This window comes from Penicillium cosmopolitanum (genome assembly GCF_028827165.1).
Source record: "Penicillium cosmopolitanum strain IBT 29677 chromosome Unknown utg000008l:1.0-4398992.0:1.0-4402845.0, whole genome shotgun sequence".
Classification (NCBI taxonomy): Eukaryota; Fungi; Ascomycota; class Eurotiomycetes; order Eurotiales; family Aspergillaceae; genus Penicillium; species Penicillium cosmopolitanum.
This window is the reverse complement of record NW_026622678.1, coordinates 1,826,744-1,845,580: the sequence shown is the minus strand read 5'-3', so window position 1 is coordinate 1,845,580 and position 18,837 is coordinate 1,826,744. Positions and strand designations below refer to the sequence as shown.

Here is an 18,837-nt window from a genome sequence, read left to right as displayed (position 1 = left end):
CTTTCATTGGACTCGAACATTTTGTGCTTCGTTTCGGTCCAGGGTGTTTGTTCAATGCTTGTCCTTTTTCTTGCATGTTTTTTGTCTTTTTTTCGGTTTCGGGCATGGGAAATTTGATCTCGGCGGAAACAGCCACTTATCCATCGCATTTGCGGGAGTCTCACATGGGAAAGATCATCGTGGCTGGTTCACCGGAGCGCAACTCATCATCATCATCATCACACTTTGTCTGGCATCTCATGAGCATGAAGGGCATAACTTATTCAGGGAATAACACCATTCGCATTGGTTGGATTTATTTATTCAGGGAAATCGGAATGCCCTTGATTACTTCATTTTGCCTCTTTTTGCTCGTTTTCTACATAGCCGTGTTGCTTTTTTTACCTTGCTTTTTTTGCTACTTTTCTACATACTCGGCTCTTGTCTCTCTTCGCTCTTCCTTTTTTTCGAAGGGCTCCAGTAGGTGCGGGTCATCACCTACTTGTCTGTCATTTGACATATCTTTCTTTCTTCCTTTCTTTTTTCATACCTCACCTTCCTGAGTGGTGTGTTTTAATAGATGACGCGCTGGGTCGCATGGTTACTATACCTCTTTCGCATTTCGCTGGTCGTACTAGTATTACTAGTAGTAGTTATAGATCTTGGTATCTCATTTCATTGGGATTACAGTATACTCAATCAACCTTTTTCCTTGGAGAATCTGTCGTGTCTATCTTTAGATTTAATATTTAATAAGCTATTCAATACCATTCGTTTACTAGTACTATGTTTAGGATCGGTGTTTTATGTGGTCCGGAAATTAGAAGTAGAATCTTGAAAGAAGCCTGATCGAGTTCGCACTGGAACCCGATCACTATAACATTAAACATCGTCTCGTCATAACCTTATCCAAACGACAGGTCTCAGTAACTATCAATAAGTACAGTACATAATCCTCCTGGCTCTTGCTATCACCGGGATATGTACGGGTATCCATAACCAGTCCTCAAAGGGACAAAAGAAAAAAAGTTCCTAGGCAGATAAACAATCACACCAAAAGAAAAATATCGCAAAAGTCTCCAGAGAAATCAGGAAGAAGATCTGACCGATTCCGATTCTCAAACCTTCTTCGCTGCAGCACTAAGCCCCTTTTGATCATCAGGCGGCAAAGAGTCCGTAATCGACCTCCGCTCCCCATAGTAATTCTCCTCATCACCAACTTCCTGTCCATACGAGACATTGTACTCATCAATATCAATATCGACTTCATTCCAGACCTCACTGGTAGCAGGGACAGGGAAAAGCTTCGTCAGAAGCCAATACATTCCACCCGAAACAAGGACGCCAGTGAAATAATTGATGTTGTAAATGTATTGCGCGCCAATGGGGACGTCCCGGCGGACGGCACCGGCAAATCCGACGATGTTGATCAGAATACCGGCGAGGTAGGAGGCGTAGGCGCGCCAAGAGAACCCATATTTGTAATAGTATGGATCAGTCTTGCTGGCGCTGTATATGGCTTTAATGTCGAGGTAGCCGCGGCGAACGATGTAATAGTCGCAGATCATGACGCCGGCGATGGCGGAAAGGAAAAGGGAGTAAGCAGAGAGGTAAGTGGTGAATTGGTTGGAGGAGGCGACAAGTTTCCACTAGATGATGTTAGTTATTTTCATCCTTCCGGTCACCTTTTTTTTATCTTTCTTTGAGGTGACTTGTGACATACAGGACAAATGGCCAGACCGAGAGCAGCACAAATGTAGCTACCGCGGCGGATATTGATGTATCGAGGGAGAAGAGCTGTCAGGTCCGTGCCAGCGGAGACAGAGTTGGCTGAGATATTGGTTCCCAGCTGGGCGAGAGCGAATCCAGTCGCAATAATAAAGATACCAAAACGCTGGCCGGAGCTTGCGCCATTCAAGAACATGCCAAGAAGGTCGAGGGGGTTCCAGACTGGGTCAGTGTCAAAGATCACAGATGAAGAAGATGACACGATAATTCCAATAAACGAGGTGATTCCGAACCCAATTGGGATAGTCAGTAACTGTGACCACAGCGCATCCTTCGGAGTTCGTGCAAATCGAGTGAAATCCGGATCGTTCATAATTAGGGCAGCGAAGTTACCAATGCAAGTCATGATAGCCTTAACAATAGTCCATCCTAGGGCGCTTCCGTGGACAGTGTTGGACTGGTGTACGATAGGGCCAATACCGTGGGCGCGCGAAATAGCCCATGCAAAGAAAGCAATGGCCGCAATAGGCGAGAAGATAGCTTTCACGGTGAATAGGTGGCGCACCTTGTGGACAGGGAACCACAGTGCTGGCAGGGAGAAAAGCCAGAAAAGGAAGAAGCTGACGAAACCCTTGGTATCGACGCCAGCACTTGCGGAGATGCCATTGTGCAAGTTTCTGTAACTAGGCCAGATGGCCTCGATCATCAGGGTAACACATTCGCCTCCAATGTAGCCCTGTACACCGTACCAGATGATGGCCATGACCACACGATTAATCACAGGCCAAAACGATCCCCAAATTCCAAAAGATGCCCGGACTGTGACTGGGAAGGATATATGATAGACAGCACCGATGCGACCGGTCAAGCAAACAAAGCTGGCGGCGATGAAGTATCCGATCCAGACACAGATCCATGACTGCCACCAGGACAGGCCATCTACAATCATGGAAGACGAGATCATCCAGGTATTCTACAATCAAACAGTGTCAGTAATGTTGGCTCCGAGCTTTCTTTGACCAGGGGAACTCGAAGAACTCACGATATTAAGCGAGTCGGCAATCCAGAAGGCAATGTAGTTTAACCATGTCCATTGACGCCGCTCTGGTTCAACTGTATATGGCAAATCATTGTTCCCCGGTCAGCCTTACTTGCCTTCAATATGATTTGGAGGATATATATTGATTATTTTCTCGATCGATGGAATAGGAATATTGAATGAGGTCGTTCGGGGACTTGGGTATATATTCGGGGCAATAATGGAAGAAGAAGAAAAGAAGAGAGATAAGAGTGCAACGGCGACACGAGATCGGCCTGTTCAGCTCCAACAATGATTCTCACCTGGCCGTAAATCATCATTTGTGAGCATCAACTGGGCATTGCTGAGCCCCGGTTCGTTAGACACGGTCGCCTTGTCGTGGATCCATTTCAGCTTCGACATGGTGTGCCGGGGAGAGAGGATAGAAGGAGAAGGAGAAGAAATGCTATGCCTCTAGTACAAGGAAGAACGAAGAAGAAAGTCGGGGTATAAAAAATGAGAACCTAAAGAAGGAACCTGGGGAAAGGTAATAGAGCGTGAACGTCTAGAATGGCCCGGCCATGCGGGTAATGATATAATGAGTCGCATGGCAAGAGCAGCGATATCATCATCAAGCTTGGATTTCCGGATCCTGCGGTCGCATCCCTGCTGGGTACCTCCAACCATCCAATGGACATGGTAGGATGATGCGATAAGGAAGCAATCAGCATCCACTGAGGTGTCGATCATTGCGAGAGCTGGAGTGGCGGGTGCCCTGTGTCAAAGTTTGGTCCTATCACGGAAGTTGCCTGGGCCGTAATTCTGACCATTGTCAATTGTAACTCATGGCGATGGTATTAGAGTGTGCAAATGTAAATGCATGGATCGCTGATAAGCGGGTGTGGACGGACGAGTCAGTGGAGTCGTTCTCCGCAAGCAGATCATAAAGGGTTCTGATTGGTCGACCCCGGAGGGCGTATCTCTGAGCAAAGAAGCCACTGGGAGTTAAGATTAGCGGTTATCATTGGCGGGTGAATCTTTGGTAATGGCAGATTTGAGTTGACTCGATGGCATCGAGTAATAGATTGAATCACGTGCCCCTATAGTTCGGGACTTTCTATCTCTTCGGGGCTGACCTCGGGCTGACTCTCGGATCTTCAGATATCTGGAGGTAATTAATTATCCATTGCTTTGACTAATTGTTTGTTGCATTCAAGTTGGCTGATTATGTCTTCTTTACTAGTTTACCACCAAAGCTCCTCCCAACTACGAGCTACTCCCCTTGCCACACGGGGCCTACGCTCATTACTTCCTACGTCGGATACTGTCAAGAGCTTGTCAAATGTGACATTCAATGGAACAAAGGACTGCTAAAGGGAGAGAACGCAAGACACCCGTCGACGAGTGAATCAGCGAGATCGAACACTATAGGATGGTCTTTCCAAGAACCCAAGGTGCTTAATCCCCCGACTTCTGTACAGCCACTGGGAGAGTATCATACACAATTGGAAGCCGTGTTACTCTACCGGCGGAGAGCATCTCTGACAGGCGAATCGCCACGGCGGAAGGAAGCTGTTTCAAACATTAGCCCATGGCTCAAGCATAACTTGAAAGCGACGGTATGGGGGGAAGGGAGCTCTATAGGACAAGCTCAAGAGCGACCCTATATATAGCCTATATTTCTCGGACCGGACTCCAATCCCGAGAGTACGAGGGTTTATATAGCCAACATCTTGACATTCCCGAGGGAATTGAGTCCCGCAGAGCCGCCTGCAGAGCTACCGACGATCCAAAATCACAAGTAATGCGTAGAGGTAAACATACCATCAGACTCCTCCCAAGCACGGCCAGCACCGAAACCGAGACCAACCCACGCGGGCCAGGCCCTCCGCTTGAACAGCAGAACCGAGAAGACGACACCGAAGGACAGACCGAGGGAAGACTTGATAATCATGGAGGAGATGGCGCGGTCCCACTATCGAATTGTACGGTTAGCCCATGTCTCCGAATCCTCCCGCGATCATAAAAATGTAAATTGATTCCCATCAAACATGAAGAAATTCCTTCAATTCGACCGCCAGATTCAAGCCAGAGCTTGGGGGAAGCTCTTCAAGACACCGATCATACCTTCTCGTTAAGCAGAGCCTCGCTAACGGGCTTGGTGGCCCGCGCGACCCGGGTCTCACTGGAATCGGCCATTGTGAAGGATCTAGGATGAGATATATTAGCCTGAGCTCATAACAGTATATCACAGGTCACATCAAGCTCACCTGTAAAGAAATGGCGGGTGTAAAGAGGGTGAATGGGACGGAAGTGAAGAGTGCAGGGAGAACCCGCAGTTTGAGTGAACGGTCGGGCAAAGGCGGTCGGGCAATTTGACCGCGGAACGTTTTTTTGTGGTGTTCACTTTTTTCCTCTTCTCCGCATAAACTAAACCCCTCTCTTCAACACGCAAAGACTGGTTTCGAGAATGCCTCTTCTTGCGGAGGTAAGTGTGATCTCAATGACGATTTGAAGCCATGATATGAATATCTCTGACACCAAATCAAATAGCCCCGGAGCTCGTCGCAAGAGGCGCTCCTCCGCCTCGAAAAAGGTAGCGACTCGCCGACTACTCAACTACACGACGCAGCACAAATCCTCGGCATCGATTTAGCTCTGTGCGAGAGCCACCCCGAGACACACCGGAATGGAAATGCATATAGCGCGGCCGCCCCCAAGGAGGAGTGGGTGCTACGATGGTTGTTGAAGAAACTAAGAAATGGGAAAAACTTCCGAGTCGAACCTGAATCCTTCCTCTTGCTGCGCCAGCTCATCGATCGGATCACACCCAAGAATTTGGCGACCATTTTAAAGGACCAGAAGTTTTTGTCTGTTCTCCGCGATACTGTGTCCGACCTGGAGACGGATGTCTCCCTGACTGTTGGCGATGGAGTGTCGATTCCTAGCGCAGCTTCCGACTCAAGCCATACTTTGACTGGTTCTCCGCCCGCAGAGGGTCGAGGATCACACGGCCTGAAGCGAAAGAGAAGTGGCGACGATGGCACAGATGCCATGGATATCGATCAACAGCCACAAAACCCCGCCTCTTGCTTCCTCGCCTTCATTCGTGCCCTGGATTGTCTGTACGGAATCGTCATGTTAACGCAGCAGACACTGAGTACCGATGAAACCGCTCATTCTCACCTAAAACTGGCTCTCAGAGGGGAGCCGGAGGTGGTTGCTGGTTTGCTGGGGAAGGTGCTCCAAGTGTCGGCTGTGGCTATCGCCCAATTTGCGCACGCTGGGCAGACGACCGATCTGCAGCACTTGATTTTCGTGTTTCCCTCAATGCTCGAATTGTGGGATTTGAGATCTTATCGTCAGGATGATACCGATCACAAAGCAAGCAATGACTGTTTTGCGGAGTCTTGCTTTGCCTATGCCCTCAGACTCCAGCTCTGCTTGCGGGCCATCAAACTGGATACTGATGAAAGAGCCCATCTTCTTCACGCAATTGAGCGAATTATCGCTGTCCATGTTCTTCTTCCAGCACGAGCAGCTTTCTTCGCTCGTGGTGGCTCCGGTATCGACTATTCGAAAGAGGATCCCGATTGGAGCTCGGTTAAACCGGTAACAGACACATTTCGGTCAATCATTCGGGAGCCGACTGTAGCTCATCAGCCTGCGGGTACATTGAGTGATAAACCTGTCTACCCTGCCTGGAAATCGATTGAGCTTTTGCCTGAGCTTTTTGATAACGCTGTTCGCGCGGTTCCGAGAGATGACTTCCGTCGACAAACCGCGGAGGCTCCGTGGTTGGAGACATTATTTGTTGCAGTTGCGGAGTTAGCGTACTCTACGGCAAAAGAAGATGAGCCAGAAACATACTCTTCTCGGTTCGTCTCGGTGCTGGAGGAACTTCTTCGTGTGGCTCTTTCCCGAAATGTTGGCCTATCGCTTCACACCCTCCTGACACATGCTGGCTATACCGGCCTTCTTCAGGAGGGGTTGGGGCATGTACAGTGGAATGTGACAGCACTGATCATTAGCTTGGGTGTCGACGTATTCCTTCCTAACTCTGGCCTGCGTGACTCTCGCAAGCTACTGGATGCATTGCTCGAAAAGATTATGCTCCAGTGGCACGAACGTGACACTAAGAAGAGCGAATGCGACGTTGTGAAGAACGAAGTTGTTATCCCTCTTCTTCGCGGTTTTGCAACCGCCCGAGATCTCCCGGTTTTCACAGAAGTTTGGCAAGGGCAGTTGGTAATTTTAGAGGAAGCTCGTCTTCAAGACAGCAACCTCCCATCCTTCTCGGTATGGGAAGACGATGACCTGTGCAACATTTACGGTGACTTGGTGAAAACCTCGCTCACACCCTCGAATATTGCCGCCCAGATGCAAACTGCCGCCGAAGAGATTAAGGCTTCTGATGGCAAGGTCTCTGGAGATTCTGAATCGTATGCGAAATTCGTCATTACGGAGGCTAGCTTCCGAGGAAAGGCTCTGGTTTTCACCGGTTCGGAGAAAACACTGCCTGACTTCCTAGAGACGTTGACTACTACTCTATCTTCGAAGCAGACCCTTCACTGGCGTTGGCGTTTGTGGCGATTCTTGCGAAATGTTCTCCGCAATAATATGCAACCAAGCGACAATGCTCTCAAGGAAGCATTCCAACCCTTGGGAAATATTGCCTCAAAGACAATCCAACGCAACCACAGGCATCTCAAGAAAACGCCCCTCGCAGCATTAGAATCCTGGGAGGCCTATCGTTTCACCTTGATGGTTGTCAAGGGACGGCCTAGCAAAGAGCAACTGGAGACATTCACCGTGGTGTCCGAAATGATTACTGATTTCATCGTGTCAGTCTCAGCCGGTGATGCTAAGAAATCGATGAAGAAACCATGGAACGGCCGAGTGGAGACTCTGAATTCCCCGGCGGACCTGGCCCTGGCGTATATCCTGGCGAATCTCAAGGCTCCAGAAATCTGGAAGCAGGTTGAATCCGACACACGTTCTCGTATGTTCGAGCACCTCCTCTCCCTAGCAGCAGCTCAGTATCAGTCGTCATCCTTGCCGTTGGACGCAGTCTCGGACGACGCAAGATTTCTTCAAGCATGGGCAAGTATGGTTTGCCATGAGTATCTGCTCAGCGTTCAGGTCATAGTACCTGATTTGGCTCTCCTTCTCAACAAGAGCATTGAGAATGAGTCTCCCAACCGCCGCCTTTACGTGGAGAGCTTGCAACGCATTCCCGCCTCATCGATTACTCGTGGTCTTCGAACTGTTCTTCTGGACAAGTTACACAATGTTGTTCTTCAGCAGGATAGTACACCAGAAGTCATGGTTGGACTGCTGGCCATGATGGCCAAGCTGGCAGCAATGCCAAAATGCGACGCCGCCGTAACGGGAGACTGGGAGCCAATCTGGACTGCAGCTCGTGCTATTACTCTGGGCGGAACTGATTTGGATCTTCAAATCATGAAGTCTTTCCGTTCCCTCCACCGTGCGATCATTGCAAAACTCTTGGTACTGTCTGAGGAAGATCGGATCGAATCGTTCAAGAAGCTCTTCGCCAGGGTCTCCAAGCAGGCTTCTAAGCTGCGTCAAGTTGATCGCGACTCCATGGCTTGTTTCCTCCTTCGCCTATCTCTTTCGGAATTATGGGTTCACCGCGCAAAACTACAAAAGGCATTTCCAGCCGAAGAGTTGGACTCTTGCCGTCAAAGTGTGTTTGGCTTGATATTGGCGGAAATGAAATCCGTCAAAGACCAATGCAGGAAACAGAAGCTGGAAGAGACCATCACTCTTATCAAGACGATCGATGCTCTGGAGGACTTTGAAGATATGGCGTTAAACAATATCGAGGTGGAGAAATTCTTAAACAAGATTGAGCATTACATGGAGATGTCGATCGATTCAGGCCCTTCTCGACTGATTCGTCGGCGTCTCTTGGCAACCAGAGGGCCAGAGAAGAGCATCACCGACCCAGTGCTCCAATGTGCTGAGACTCTTACCCTACAGTCGCTCTACGCTGAAGACCAGCAACTCTTTATCCGTGCCACCACTGAACGATTTCGCTCTATGCCCGCAGAGCGCATCGGCGAGGCCATCCGCGACATTCGACGATTGGGCCTAGTTGGAGAAGGTTCTGCCTACCGACTCCTGGTAGTTTATCTCGCTCTTATCACTCTTCCGCCTGTCGAAGACAAGGAGACTGCAGTGGCTCGCGAGCTTTCCCTCCTTTGTACAGCTTTGGGTGAGACCGTGATGCACAGCACTTCCATCGACCAGTTCTGCTTCGCAACGGAGTGCATCACCTTGCTCCTTCGTGTTCACGCTCGCGCTCTTGCTCAATCCAACATCGACTCTCTCCTTACCTCCATCGCGGCCTCGGCCTCGAAGGCCGGCCCTCACATCTCACCCAAGTATGCGCCTACCATCTTCACTCGCCTCTGTCGTCTCTTGGGCACAGTCCTCGGTCTGCAGCGTATCAAAATTGGTGGCCGCTATCATATGGTCAACATTGCGATGTTCCGGCTTTTAGGGTGCCTTTTTGCCCGATCCCGCAAGCGCTCTCGTTCTGGCCGCCCCCAGCCCAGCTTCTCGCAGCCATTCTGGCTCGCCCCGCTCGGGGTTTCCCACGCCACACACTACACTCGTCTCCTTACTACACTTTGTGACCCGACGCTGTCCGCTGTCCTTCGTCCTCAGCCTGGTGCCTCGCGTGAGGCTCTGATTGACGAAACCAAGAAGGCAAAGAGCATCGCCGGCCAGTACCTCAAGTACGTTGTCATGGAGTATGCACAGTGCTCTCTGCGCGGTGCACTCTTGCCTGACGTCAAGGCTGCACTTATGCCAGGTCTGTACGCTGTACTGGATGTGATGTCGAAGGAGACCCTGCGATCACTGAATTCCGGACTGGATGCCTCGAGCCGGGCCGTGTTCAAGTCTCTTTACGATGACTATGTCAAATTCGGAAAGTGGAATCAGGCGTGATCTGCCATCGGCCTTTGTTTTTGTTTTTCTTTTTTCTTCAGTTGCATACTTCGGTGCCCAGGTTATGTACAATTACTCCTTCTATTTTAGACATGATGATATCCCTCAATGCATTGACGAATCTTGCATTAATTGTGTAATATTAAGTATCTGCGTGGGTCTCACGCGAAAAATCCCAGTAGTTTTTCCCGGTGTTGTACAAGATTTTGGTGCTCGCGGAGGAGCTGTGCTAGACGGTTTTGCTTCCAACCCAAACTATCATCCAAGATGAGATGAGTGTATGCAAAAACACTCGCGTCGAAGAGTCCAGGGTTTGGCCGTCCAAAGAAATGGTCATCGTCTCCTAATAACGAGGATAGCGCCTCGAACGCGTTTCCGGCATCTCCCTCCAATTCTGCCACATCGATGTACTTTGAGGTCTTAAGAAGCTCGTCGCGAGCCGCTTGTTGTAGTTGCAATCCAAGTGCAGCCCGCACGAGCGTGTTTGAGGTGGCAGGTTCCACGTACAGTCGCCGAGCCACGGCCTCGAAATTCTGGCTGTCAAGATACAGCATGTATAACTAGCCCCACGTTAGTTCTCAGTGCTTTAACCAGACCACCTCCATAGCCCTTTTCCAGAGGGTCATCACTCACCCATGCAGTGCGCACCCTGGTGTCTAGTAGGGATGCGTATACTTCGAAGCGCAGGTTTAGCTGCTGCTCCTCCTCGCAATGGACTTGTTCAATCGCCCATTTTTGCAATTTATGGGAGGGGATGGCGTTTGCTGTTTCGATCGGCTGGGATGGAATCAAGAAGGGTAGAGCACCCGTCGGCGACGCGTGATTGTTGGAAGGGGTGGTTTCGAAGTTGATTCCGACGAATTTCAGATACGCCTAAATAGTCAAACATCAGCTCCGGAATGATCCAGCGATGCGCTGGTGGTCCCCTCTCCCCTGTTGTTCACTTACCTGCCATTTCAGGCACTGCGGGTTGAATGAAGGCCGGCCATTGCGCGCACCAGCTGCGTCAGTGAATACAAACAGCTGGTTTCCTTGTCGACGAGTCGGAGATCGTTGTGGTAGGTCGTTGGCTGGATACGTGGCCAAGGGGAACTTGTCGAACAGCTTCTTGATAGGAGGAGGGACAGTAAAGAATGACGAGGCTGTACTGGGCTGTGGAGAGCCCTCACTTGTCTTGGGGGGCATGGCGCAGTTCAAGAATAAGAATATGCACGAAATGCAGCTTTTTGAAGATCGGAAATCGGAGTTATTCAGGAACGGCCTCGGCGACGTCAACTGACGGGCAAGTGCCAAGGCCGGATGACTAATGATCTCCCCGCAATTGGAGTTTCTCACTTCGTTTCTCTCTCTTTTCGCTTCTTTTGGTTCTTTGGTTCTGCGACTCGGTTCGTTCCTGGTGTTTGCATCTCTCGTCGACCTGTCGTCACCGATGACTTTGACCCAACTTCCACCTTCCATTCGTCGGCCATCCTCTCATTCAAGTTCCTAACCCCGGCGATCCGTTTAGCCCCGCCCGATATCCAATCGAAATCACCCCGTCCGTCCGCATTGTCGCAAGTGAAGAAAAAAGCAGCCCTGGACCCTTAACGCGCTCCAATCATCACTCCGACAAGCCTGCTACTTATATAACCCGAGGTTTATTCGAGCACGCCTTATCTGGGTCCCCACCGCGGCACCCGGTATCAAGCGCGCATCGCCCAATCTCGTCATCGACGATCACTTCCTTCCGTCTAAGCCCCTCGTTCAAGCCTACACTTCTCAGCACCCGCCAAAATGCCGTTGGATGAAGAGGGCGCAAAATGGTCCTGGTATGGTGGTATTCAAACCTATAACGTTGCGCTCCTTGCTAATGATACCTTGTTCAAAGTGAACCATGCATTCGCGGTCACCGATCTTCAAAATGTCAGCACTTCGACAGACTAATGATGAAAGTCCCCAAGGCCGGTCGCCCTTTGGCAAAATGCCCACACCCAAAGGGATCATGCAGCTGCCAGAGGACTTTTTCGATGATGATCCGCATTCCCAAAGGTAGATACATCTGCTTTCTTGATCATACGATTACGAGAAGCCAGCCCTAACAAATTTTTGTTACCAGGTACTGGTTGCGTCTGCCGTCCTATCAATACGCCAGAGGAGAATTCTCCTCGAAATTCAGAGCCTGCCAGTGCTACTCGTGCGTCGCTGTCCTCTCTGACTACCCCGCCGGCCTCTTCCAAAATTCAAAAACCGGGCAGACGACAAAGCAGCATCCAAGCCGTCCCCGAAAACATTGCCCGAGCCCTCGAATCAATGCCAGTCAATATAAAGTATGACGAGGATGCGAACGAAACCCCCACTTCTCTTTTGTCTTATCCATTGGACCACAAAGTCTACTCTCATAATTCCTACCATGCCATGCATGCCGTGCCAGAGGCATCCTACATCCCGCAGCAGACAAACGGATCGAGCTGTTGCTCTAAAAAGCCTCCCCCTCCCCCGATTGCTCCCAGTGGAGGGGGATCTTGCTGCAGTGGAAAGGCTAGCAGCGGAAAATCTGGCCCGCAACCCGCCCCCTCTATTGTTTCTAATGTGCCTGAGCTGCATCAAGAACACCAACAAAGTTACCAACAAGGTTATCAGCAGCACCCACAGGAACCAAGTAATTGGAATGGCACGTCCTACTCAAGTTTCACGCCAGCTCAGATGGCATGGCGTAACCCTATGCCTTCTGCCCAGCCTGCCCAGGGACGGTTCATGCAGCCCTATGGATTACAAGAAAATCATGTACCACACGCCTACATGAATGGCTTCTCGCAAAGTGGCCCTTCTGATGTGCACACCCATGCCGCAAACGGTCTTGGAATCACGCCAGGCTCCATCTCGTCTTACAATTCCACACCGTCTCAGAATTCTGTTTACACCCCTACCAACATGAATGGTGATCCGTCTCATGATTGTCAATGCGGAGAGGAGTGCCAATGCTTGGGATGTGCATCTCATCCTTTCAACAATACCACTCGCCAACGTGTTCAGGAAATGGGTGAAATGATGACCATTGGTGATGGAAAGTCAGCGATCGAGACCTACCAGTCCCCCACATTCCAGGGTAATCACAATTGGGGCCACTTTAATTACCTACCTCAGGGGTTGGACCACAGTCAGAGCATGCAACAGCAAACCTTCGACCCATACTCGGACCAGTCTCATGTACCCCAAGCCTCGAATTTCCCACGCCCATATACTTCACCTGTTCCGGTCGGTCACGTTATGAATGAGCAGCTGATGCACACCTCTGAATACTACACTCTGGAGTATCCGGTAGGGATCCCTTCAGCTTGCTCAGACGTGACAGGCAGTTGCCAGTGTGGCAATGACTGCAGCTGTGTCGGCTGTCTGACTCATAGCGGCCACAACGGGCTACCGCTTGAGGCTCCTTTGCAAGAGCCCGCACTTCCTATTCACAGCAATAATGATCTTGTCTCATCTGGTGAACAACTGCCTGCAACGACATCTAGCATGCACACCTCTCGCATCCCGGTACTTGAGAACATATCATTGCCGTGCTTAAGTCCGCGCACGCTGGAGACGTCGATGATTTAACCACATTTCAAACCTTGAGAGGCATGCCCTCGATGGGGCAAATTACAACGACACGATGATACACACGACCTCACATCCATGCTATGCAAGAATTTGACGATCATGCATTTGGCAGCCACTATTTCAAGTCAATCCAATTTAATGCGATACAACCTTTCTCAACTCAACTGCCAACCCAACTTAAAATGAACGTTCCGTTGTTGAACTTGCAATTCAATGTTCAGCTAAAGCCATACTTCCTCCACATGGCCCACACAGCGAGCATGGGACGCACCCAGCTAGGACAAAGCATTCAATGCTTTCAATCTATAATAAATAACCACCTCAATCTCCTCTCACTCCGATCGTCTCTGAAGATCAATCCTTCTCAATGCAGTCGTGAACCACCCCGATCTCAATTGGGACAGAATCACATGATCTCTTCGAAGCGGCCACCAGTTCATTCGCAAACTACCCTCAAAGGTAATCTTTTGTTTGAGAGTTTTCTCATTTATTTGTCATATAACTTGAGGTTTTTCTCTATTTTCTCAAACTTGAGTACACGATTCCCAATAAAGCATCCCATCAATTCTTCAGACGATACCACGCCAGAACGATTATCATGAAAAGAAGTCATTGCGTTCAGATCTTCAACAATTTCCACAAGAGGGGTCTGCTCGGGCGAACTTCTGGTGGTTCTTGACCACCTTACTCTGCATACCGCGCTTTCCTGAAAACAATATGCACCGATCTCATGGATCTTCTATATTTCGGTACATTAGACGGACATTGCTACCTCCGGTCAGCCTGCGAACAAGACTTGGGTCCCGGGAAGCTTGGGGATTACTTCGTGACAGGCCGACTGAATCCTCTGAGTTGCGGAGTACTCATGGGAGAGACATAGGGCCACCCTTCTCTGTCTCATTATACCAAACCTCCTAAACCCCAACCTATCTAGAAGTCGACGCCTGGGAGTGTCTGACGAATGCGTTATGTTGCCGAATTTTTCCATTTTACCTATACCGACACAGCAACTGGTTGATACCTGGCAATTTGTTCAACCCCGGTCAGCAGACTGTTCCACGACTTATTTGGCTCTTGTATACGCTCAGAATTGGCCTCATGTGCAATTCGGCCAAGAATAACTTCATGATGAACACAAGCAAGTTCCCTAGCCTCAAATTGATTGAGACGGTTCTTGCCTCCGTCAAGCGATCTCCCATTACCTGGCCTTAATTCGAATCTTGTTCCACACTTTTCAAGATCTCACATTTATGTGAAGGCTTAGGTGTTTATATCCAAGTGTGAACTTTACTGCACGACCAGTTTTGTTGTCATCACAGAACCAGTCCAAGACATTACACCCTGGCGTATGCCAGAAATCCAAACCTCCCCGGTACCGAGGCACCTTGATATGTCCTTTAACTCACCAAAGTGGCCTCCCCCCCAGGGAGGATTTCAATCACGGCTCCGACCGTCCTCGTAAATTCGTTGGAGTCGAATTTCCTCTTCAGGCTACCAATGGCCGTCGTCTTGATAAACCTACAATGATCCCTGGCACCCCTACACCGAGAGGTGATTCAGCTACTCAGCACCATCCCCATGCATCCGCATACAATATTTTGCGGTTATCATCAGAAAAAAAAGTTCGATCTCATTCGCCGCCCAGGCATCCCGGCTAGGACTTCCCAGATCCCGATCCCAACCAATGTCAGCCCAGCAAGCACTTCAAGAACCATTTTCTCCGCTTCCTGTCTCTTCTTTCTTATCCTATTCACCTCGAACTCTTTTATCATCCAAGATAGCCGGCCATCTCGTGTTGTTCACTGAGACTCTCGGCGAGCCTTCATAACTTGGTTTGATATCTTCTCCCGCTATTCTGCGCACGATTTACGACGAACGATGATACCCCCGTTAGACATCCTCACTCTGGCAATTTTTCTGTCACATTAGAACCTAGTTTGGTTTTCCAGTTATCTTATTGTCATATTTATTTTGATCCAATCCCAGAGATATCAAAAATTCACCTAAACTACTATCAACTTCCAGTACCCTGTAAAGACTAGCTTTTGTTAAAACACATTCCAAACCACACCTCAGCGCCAACGCATTTCTTCGCACGAGAATCGACCAAGTGCTCGTCCACACTCCTAACCAGCACTCCCTCGAGTCCGTTCTTCACTATCGCGGATTGAACTGACGTCCGCGCCACTTTCAACATACTGGGCGATGCATCATGGCTCACGATCTCTGCTGCTGCAAGGCAGTCATGGTAATGGCCATCTGTCTAGCTGTTCAGCCATGCAAATATCGTGTCGAATAATCGCATCGTTTTCCTCCCGTGCCACATCCCAAGTGCACCAAAATCTGCGCGCTACTCTGCTCGGCAGGCTGAAAGCGTAGCTACTCGATGCTGTCAGGCGCTGGAGAAAATTCCCATTTGTATCGTAGACTGGCGCTTACGGTTAGCCAGCAGTCACTAGTCGCAAGAAATGAAGTTAAAGGCCAAATATCGCTGTAGCGCAACGATGTCCAATTTTTGAGAAGCAGGTAAGGCTTACCTAGGTAGAAGACCATTCATGAATACACACATAGGTGCCTCAGTCCACCTGGGCATTTATCATACGCCTCGGCCGTATCACCTTGGAACATATAGCACGATCTATGAATCGCCCTCTCCACCGGCCCCTTCTTTCCCGCTAGCAGCGAGCATTTCCTGAATAGTCTCCGTCACGATCATTACGCACTCGTTCCTTACATGTAGTCAATATAGAGCCCAGTCCAGCAAGTTCTAGTAATCGCAAAGGGAGGGGTGAAAGTGGAGATATATATATAGCTCCTGCGCCTGAATCGATAGTGTCCCCACAACCGGACTAGCCAACTCAAGCCATACTAGTAGTGTATCCTCAAACTTGAACAGAAGTTCCGAAACGACGATTGACTCACGTCTCAACGATGATTCAACCACGGACCCGCGAAGTGATGTGATTGCTTTAACGTACCTACCCCACACGGAAACTCGGAGTAGGGGAGGGGCGGCGGGGCCAGGAATGGATCGGCTGGTGTATAAAGTACGACAGGGATCAAGAGCTTGAACCACATGTTCGAGGACTGACAGTCCACTTACGAATTGGTCTTGGGATTAATGGTTTGTCTATACTAGTACGGGTAGATGCAGGAGTATGGCCCTTTCAAGCCTGAGGTCTATAACCGCAATCGACTACCAGCGGTGTTTCAACTTCTCGGGTAGTAACAAGTTGATTCTAACCTTCGATTCAGGATGATATTAACTTGAAGTACTACTAGTAGTATACCTAGCCCTGGTCATGTTTATATATTCAATACTAACTAGTACTGGGTCTCTACACCGGATCGATTGCGGCTATGGAGCACGGTAAGCAGAATGGAAGAGATGGATGAATGAATGAATGGTTTTTTTTTTCACAGGTTTCATTGCATTTGAGTGAAATAATCACAGAGAAGAATCGTCACACGATCATGTCGCCATTAAATACAGGTAAGGAAAACAGGGACCGAGGTCGACAGACAATATTTCTATCCAATATTGGAGGACAAGGATGAAGGAAAGAGACAAGAGGAGGAAATAAATCACGTAGGAGACGAAGAGGAGTGAGAAAACAGGGAAAAGGTGAAGTAGAGAAGAGAGGCGAGAAATGAACAAAACTTGGCGCGAAAGATAAGCATCAATCTTGACCACATAATCTGGGACGCCGTGCCAGACGGGACATATCAGCTCGTGAGGAATCGAAGGTGAAAAAATGTGAAAAAAAAATCAGCAAGGCTAAGAAGAGGAAAAAAGACGCCGCTCAGCGCTGTAAAGAAGAGAAGAGAAGAGAAACACCAGCGCAAACCACATCAATGCGGCCATCCCACACATTCTATCATGACAGTGAAACTGGGTCATCACCACGAGAAAAAAAATAAAAAGTCGTTCAGTATACCGTAGCCCCAAATGGAGCTGTTTCCTCCAGATCCTCCACCAAATCCTCAACATTATTCAAATATCTCCCCAGCAGAGCCTGTTTCTCATCCGTTGTCCTCGTATCGCGCGCAATCTTCGCCGCCGCGGCCGGTGAATGCGAATGTTGCGACATTGGGCGTGAGGAAAGCTTGCTCGGACTGCGCTGCAGGCCCGGCGGGCTAGATATAGGAGCAGAGCCGGGGCCTAGGATGGGAGTTTCCGGCATCAGGTAGAAGTATAGGAACTCGACGAGTTTGAGCTTGACTTCGCGGGATGTTGCGCGCTGTTTGAAGAGTGATGTGACCGTGAGAAGGCCGTCGAGGTCTTCAAAGGTGCGGGTATTCGCTGGGCAGTCGAGGAGGGCTGTGACGAGGGTGAGGAGAGTAGCTGATTGGATGGCTGGGCAATTGATTGGGTCGAGGAGATCGAGGAGGAGATTCATGTAGATTTCGCGGGCGAAGAGGCTGCGCGATGGTGGGTGGAGGAGGAGGGCGCCTTGGATGAGGTCCAGGGTGCAGACGATAAGCATGTCGTTTGTGCCATTGCTTCCGCGGCCGAGGAGGTGTTCGAGGCAGGATACGAGGCGCATTGCGACTGTTCGAGAGGGTGTTAGTTTTCTTTTCTTTTTTCTTTGCTTTGTTTTGTGACATGTGATTTGTTCGTTTTTGTTTTGTTTTTGCAATGCCATCCACAATGATGATATATCATGTTTTGTGTGCTTCGGTGTGTTCTTTCTGTGGATGAAAAGGCGATAGCTCATACGCACCATTCCATTGGAAGCTCTCCTGGAGCTTGAAAAATTCCCTAAATGCCGGGTCATCGTGCAGGTCGGTCAAGGCTTTCGGCACGGGCTGGGCTTCGACGGCCAGATGAGACCTTCGACGGTCGGGCGGAGATTTGGAGACGGGTTTTGAGAGGCAAATTTGGGCCAACAGGCCCTCTACCTGTCGCAGGCCTTTTCGGACTTTGCTGGGCTCATGAGAGGAAAGATAGTCAAAGGAATGGGCCAATAGAGTCTCCATGAGGGAAGTGAAGATGGTAATTGGAAGGAGAGTAGAGAGAAGAGAGGTGTTGTGTAAAGTGCACAACGTTGGAAAAGAAAAAGAGAAAAAACCCCAAGCCCGGCAAAAAGGTCTTGATTTCCACACAAGTTGAGTCCCAAGGTCAGCTGAAAAAGCGCATGGGCTGTTTATATCCACTCCCCAAATGGAGAAGTTGAAAGGCTGGGGTGGTCCGTGTGGTGCCGATGAGGTCAGATCGGGTAGCCACTTGGAGCATCGTTAGGGTATAAATAAAGAAAGTAAATATCTGGTTGCCCCGGACGACCCACTCCAAGGCACTAGGGGACTAGGGAACCTAACAAACCAGGGATATTCTGCAAGCTAACCTGCTAAGCTTGGAGAAGGTTAATTCTGGTGACAGAAAACCGGTTTCAACTGCTCTCTCCCCCGGAGGCTCTTTGTTAGTGGAGACCCATGTCATCGCGGTGGCTGGTGTTCTAGTACTCCAGGGCTAGTAGTAGTATTTAGGGTGTCTAGACCGGATGGCGGTGATGCGCAGTAAACAAAAATATTCACAATCCCAACATGAT

General features: G+C 49.5%; 6 protein-coding genes across 6 annotated transcripts; 2 read left to right on the top strand and 4 right to left on the bottom strand.

Moving 5' to 3' along the window:
- Window positions 1-1,097: 1,097 nt before the first annotated feature.
- N7509_007260 (nucleobase cation symporter-1 family protein) lies at window positions 1,098-3,148 on the bottom strand (the record flags this gene model as incomplete). Its single annotated transcript, XM_056631897.1, has 4 exons — window positions 1,098-1,628; window positions 1,703-2,680; window positions 2,750-2,820; window positions 3,049-3,148. The coding sequence occupies 4 exons, from the start codon at window positions 3,146-3,148 to the stop codon at window positions 1,098-1,100; spliced, it is 1,680 nt and encodes a 559-aa protein (XP_056487448.1).
- A 1,099-nt stretch (window positions 3,149-4,247) lies between these two features.
- N7509_007259 (MICOS complex subunit MIC10) lies at window positions 4,248-4,924 on the bottom strand (the record flags this gene model as incomplete). The annotated part of the gene is made up of 3 exons (XM_056631896.1): window positions 4,248-4,297; window positions 4,550-4,700; window positions 4,853-4,924. The coding sequence occupies 3 exons, from the start codon at window positions 4,922-4,924 to the stop codon at window positions 4,248-4,250; spliced, it is 273 nt and encodes a 90-aa protein (XP_056487447.1).
- A 271-nt stretch (window positions 4,925-5,195) lies between these two features.
- N7509_007258 (ribosome biogenesis protein URB2) lies at window positions 5,196-9,706 on the top strand (the record flags this gene model as incomplete). Its single annotated transcript, XM_056631895.1, has 2 exons — window positions 5,196-5,213; window positions 5,279-9,706. 2 exons carry the CDS (start codon window positions 5,196-5,198, stop codon window positions 9,704-9,706), a joined length of 4,446 nt encoding a protein of 1,481 aa, XP_056487446.1.
- Window positions 9,707-9,867: 161 nt separating this feature from the next.
- On the bottom strand, window positions 9,868-10,891 carry N7509_007257 (putative mitochondrial outer membrane protein (Sam35); the record flags this gene model as incomplete). The annotated part of the gene is made up of 3 exons (XM_056631894.1): window positions 9,868-10,266; window positions 10,340-10,579; window positions 10,655-10,891. The coding sequence occupies 3 exons, from the start codon at window positions 10,889-10,891 to the stop codon at window positions 9,868-9,870; spliced, it is 876 nt and encodes a 291-aa protein (XP_056487445.1).
- Window positions 10,892-11,479: 588 nt separating this feature from the next.
- Window positions 11,480-13,285, top strand: N7509_007256 (uncharacterized protein; the record flags this gene model as incomplete). The annotated part of the gene is made up of 3 exons (XM_056631893.1): window positions 11,480-11,608; window positions 11,647-11,734; window positions 11,802-13,285. 3 exons carry the CDS (start codon window positions 11,480-11,482, stop codon window positions 13,283-13,285), a joined length of 1,701 nt encoding a protein of 566 aa, XP_056487444.1.
- Window positions 13,286-17,217: 3,932 nt separating this feature from the next.
- On the bottom strand, window positions 17,218-18,268 carry N7509_007255 (cell division control protein 14; the record flags this gene model as incomplete). Its single annotated transcript, XM_056631892.1, has 2 exons — window positions 17,218-17,840; window positions 18,013-18,268. 2 exons carry the CDS (start codon window positions 18,266-18,268, stop codon window positions 17,218-17,220), a joined length of 879 nt encoding a protein of 292 aa, XP_056487443.1.
- Between the last annotated feature and the right edge of the window lie 569 nt (window positions 18,269-18,837).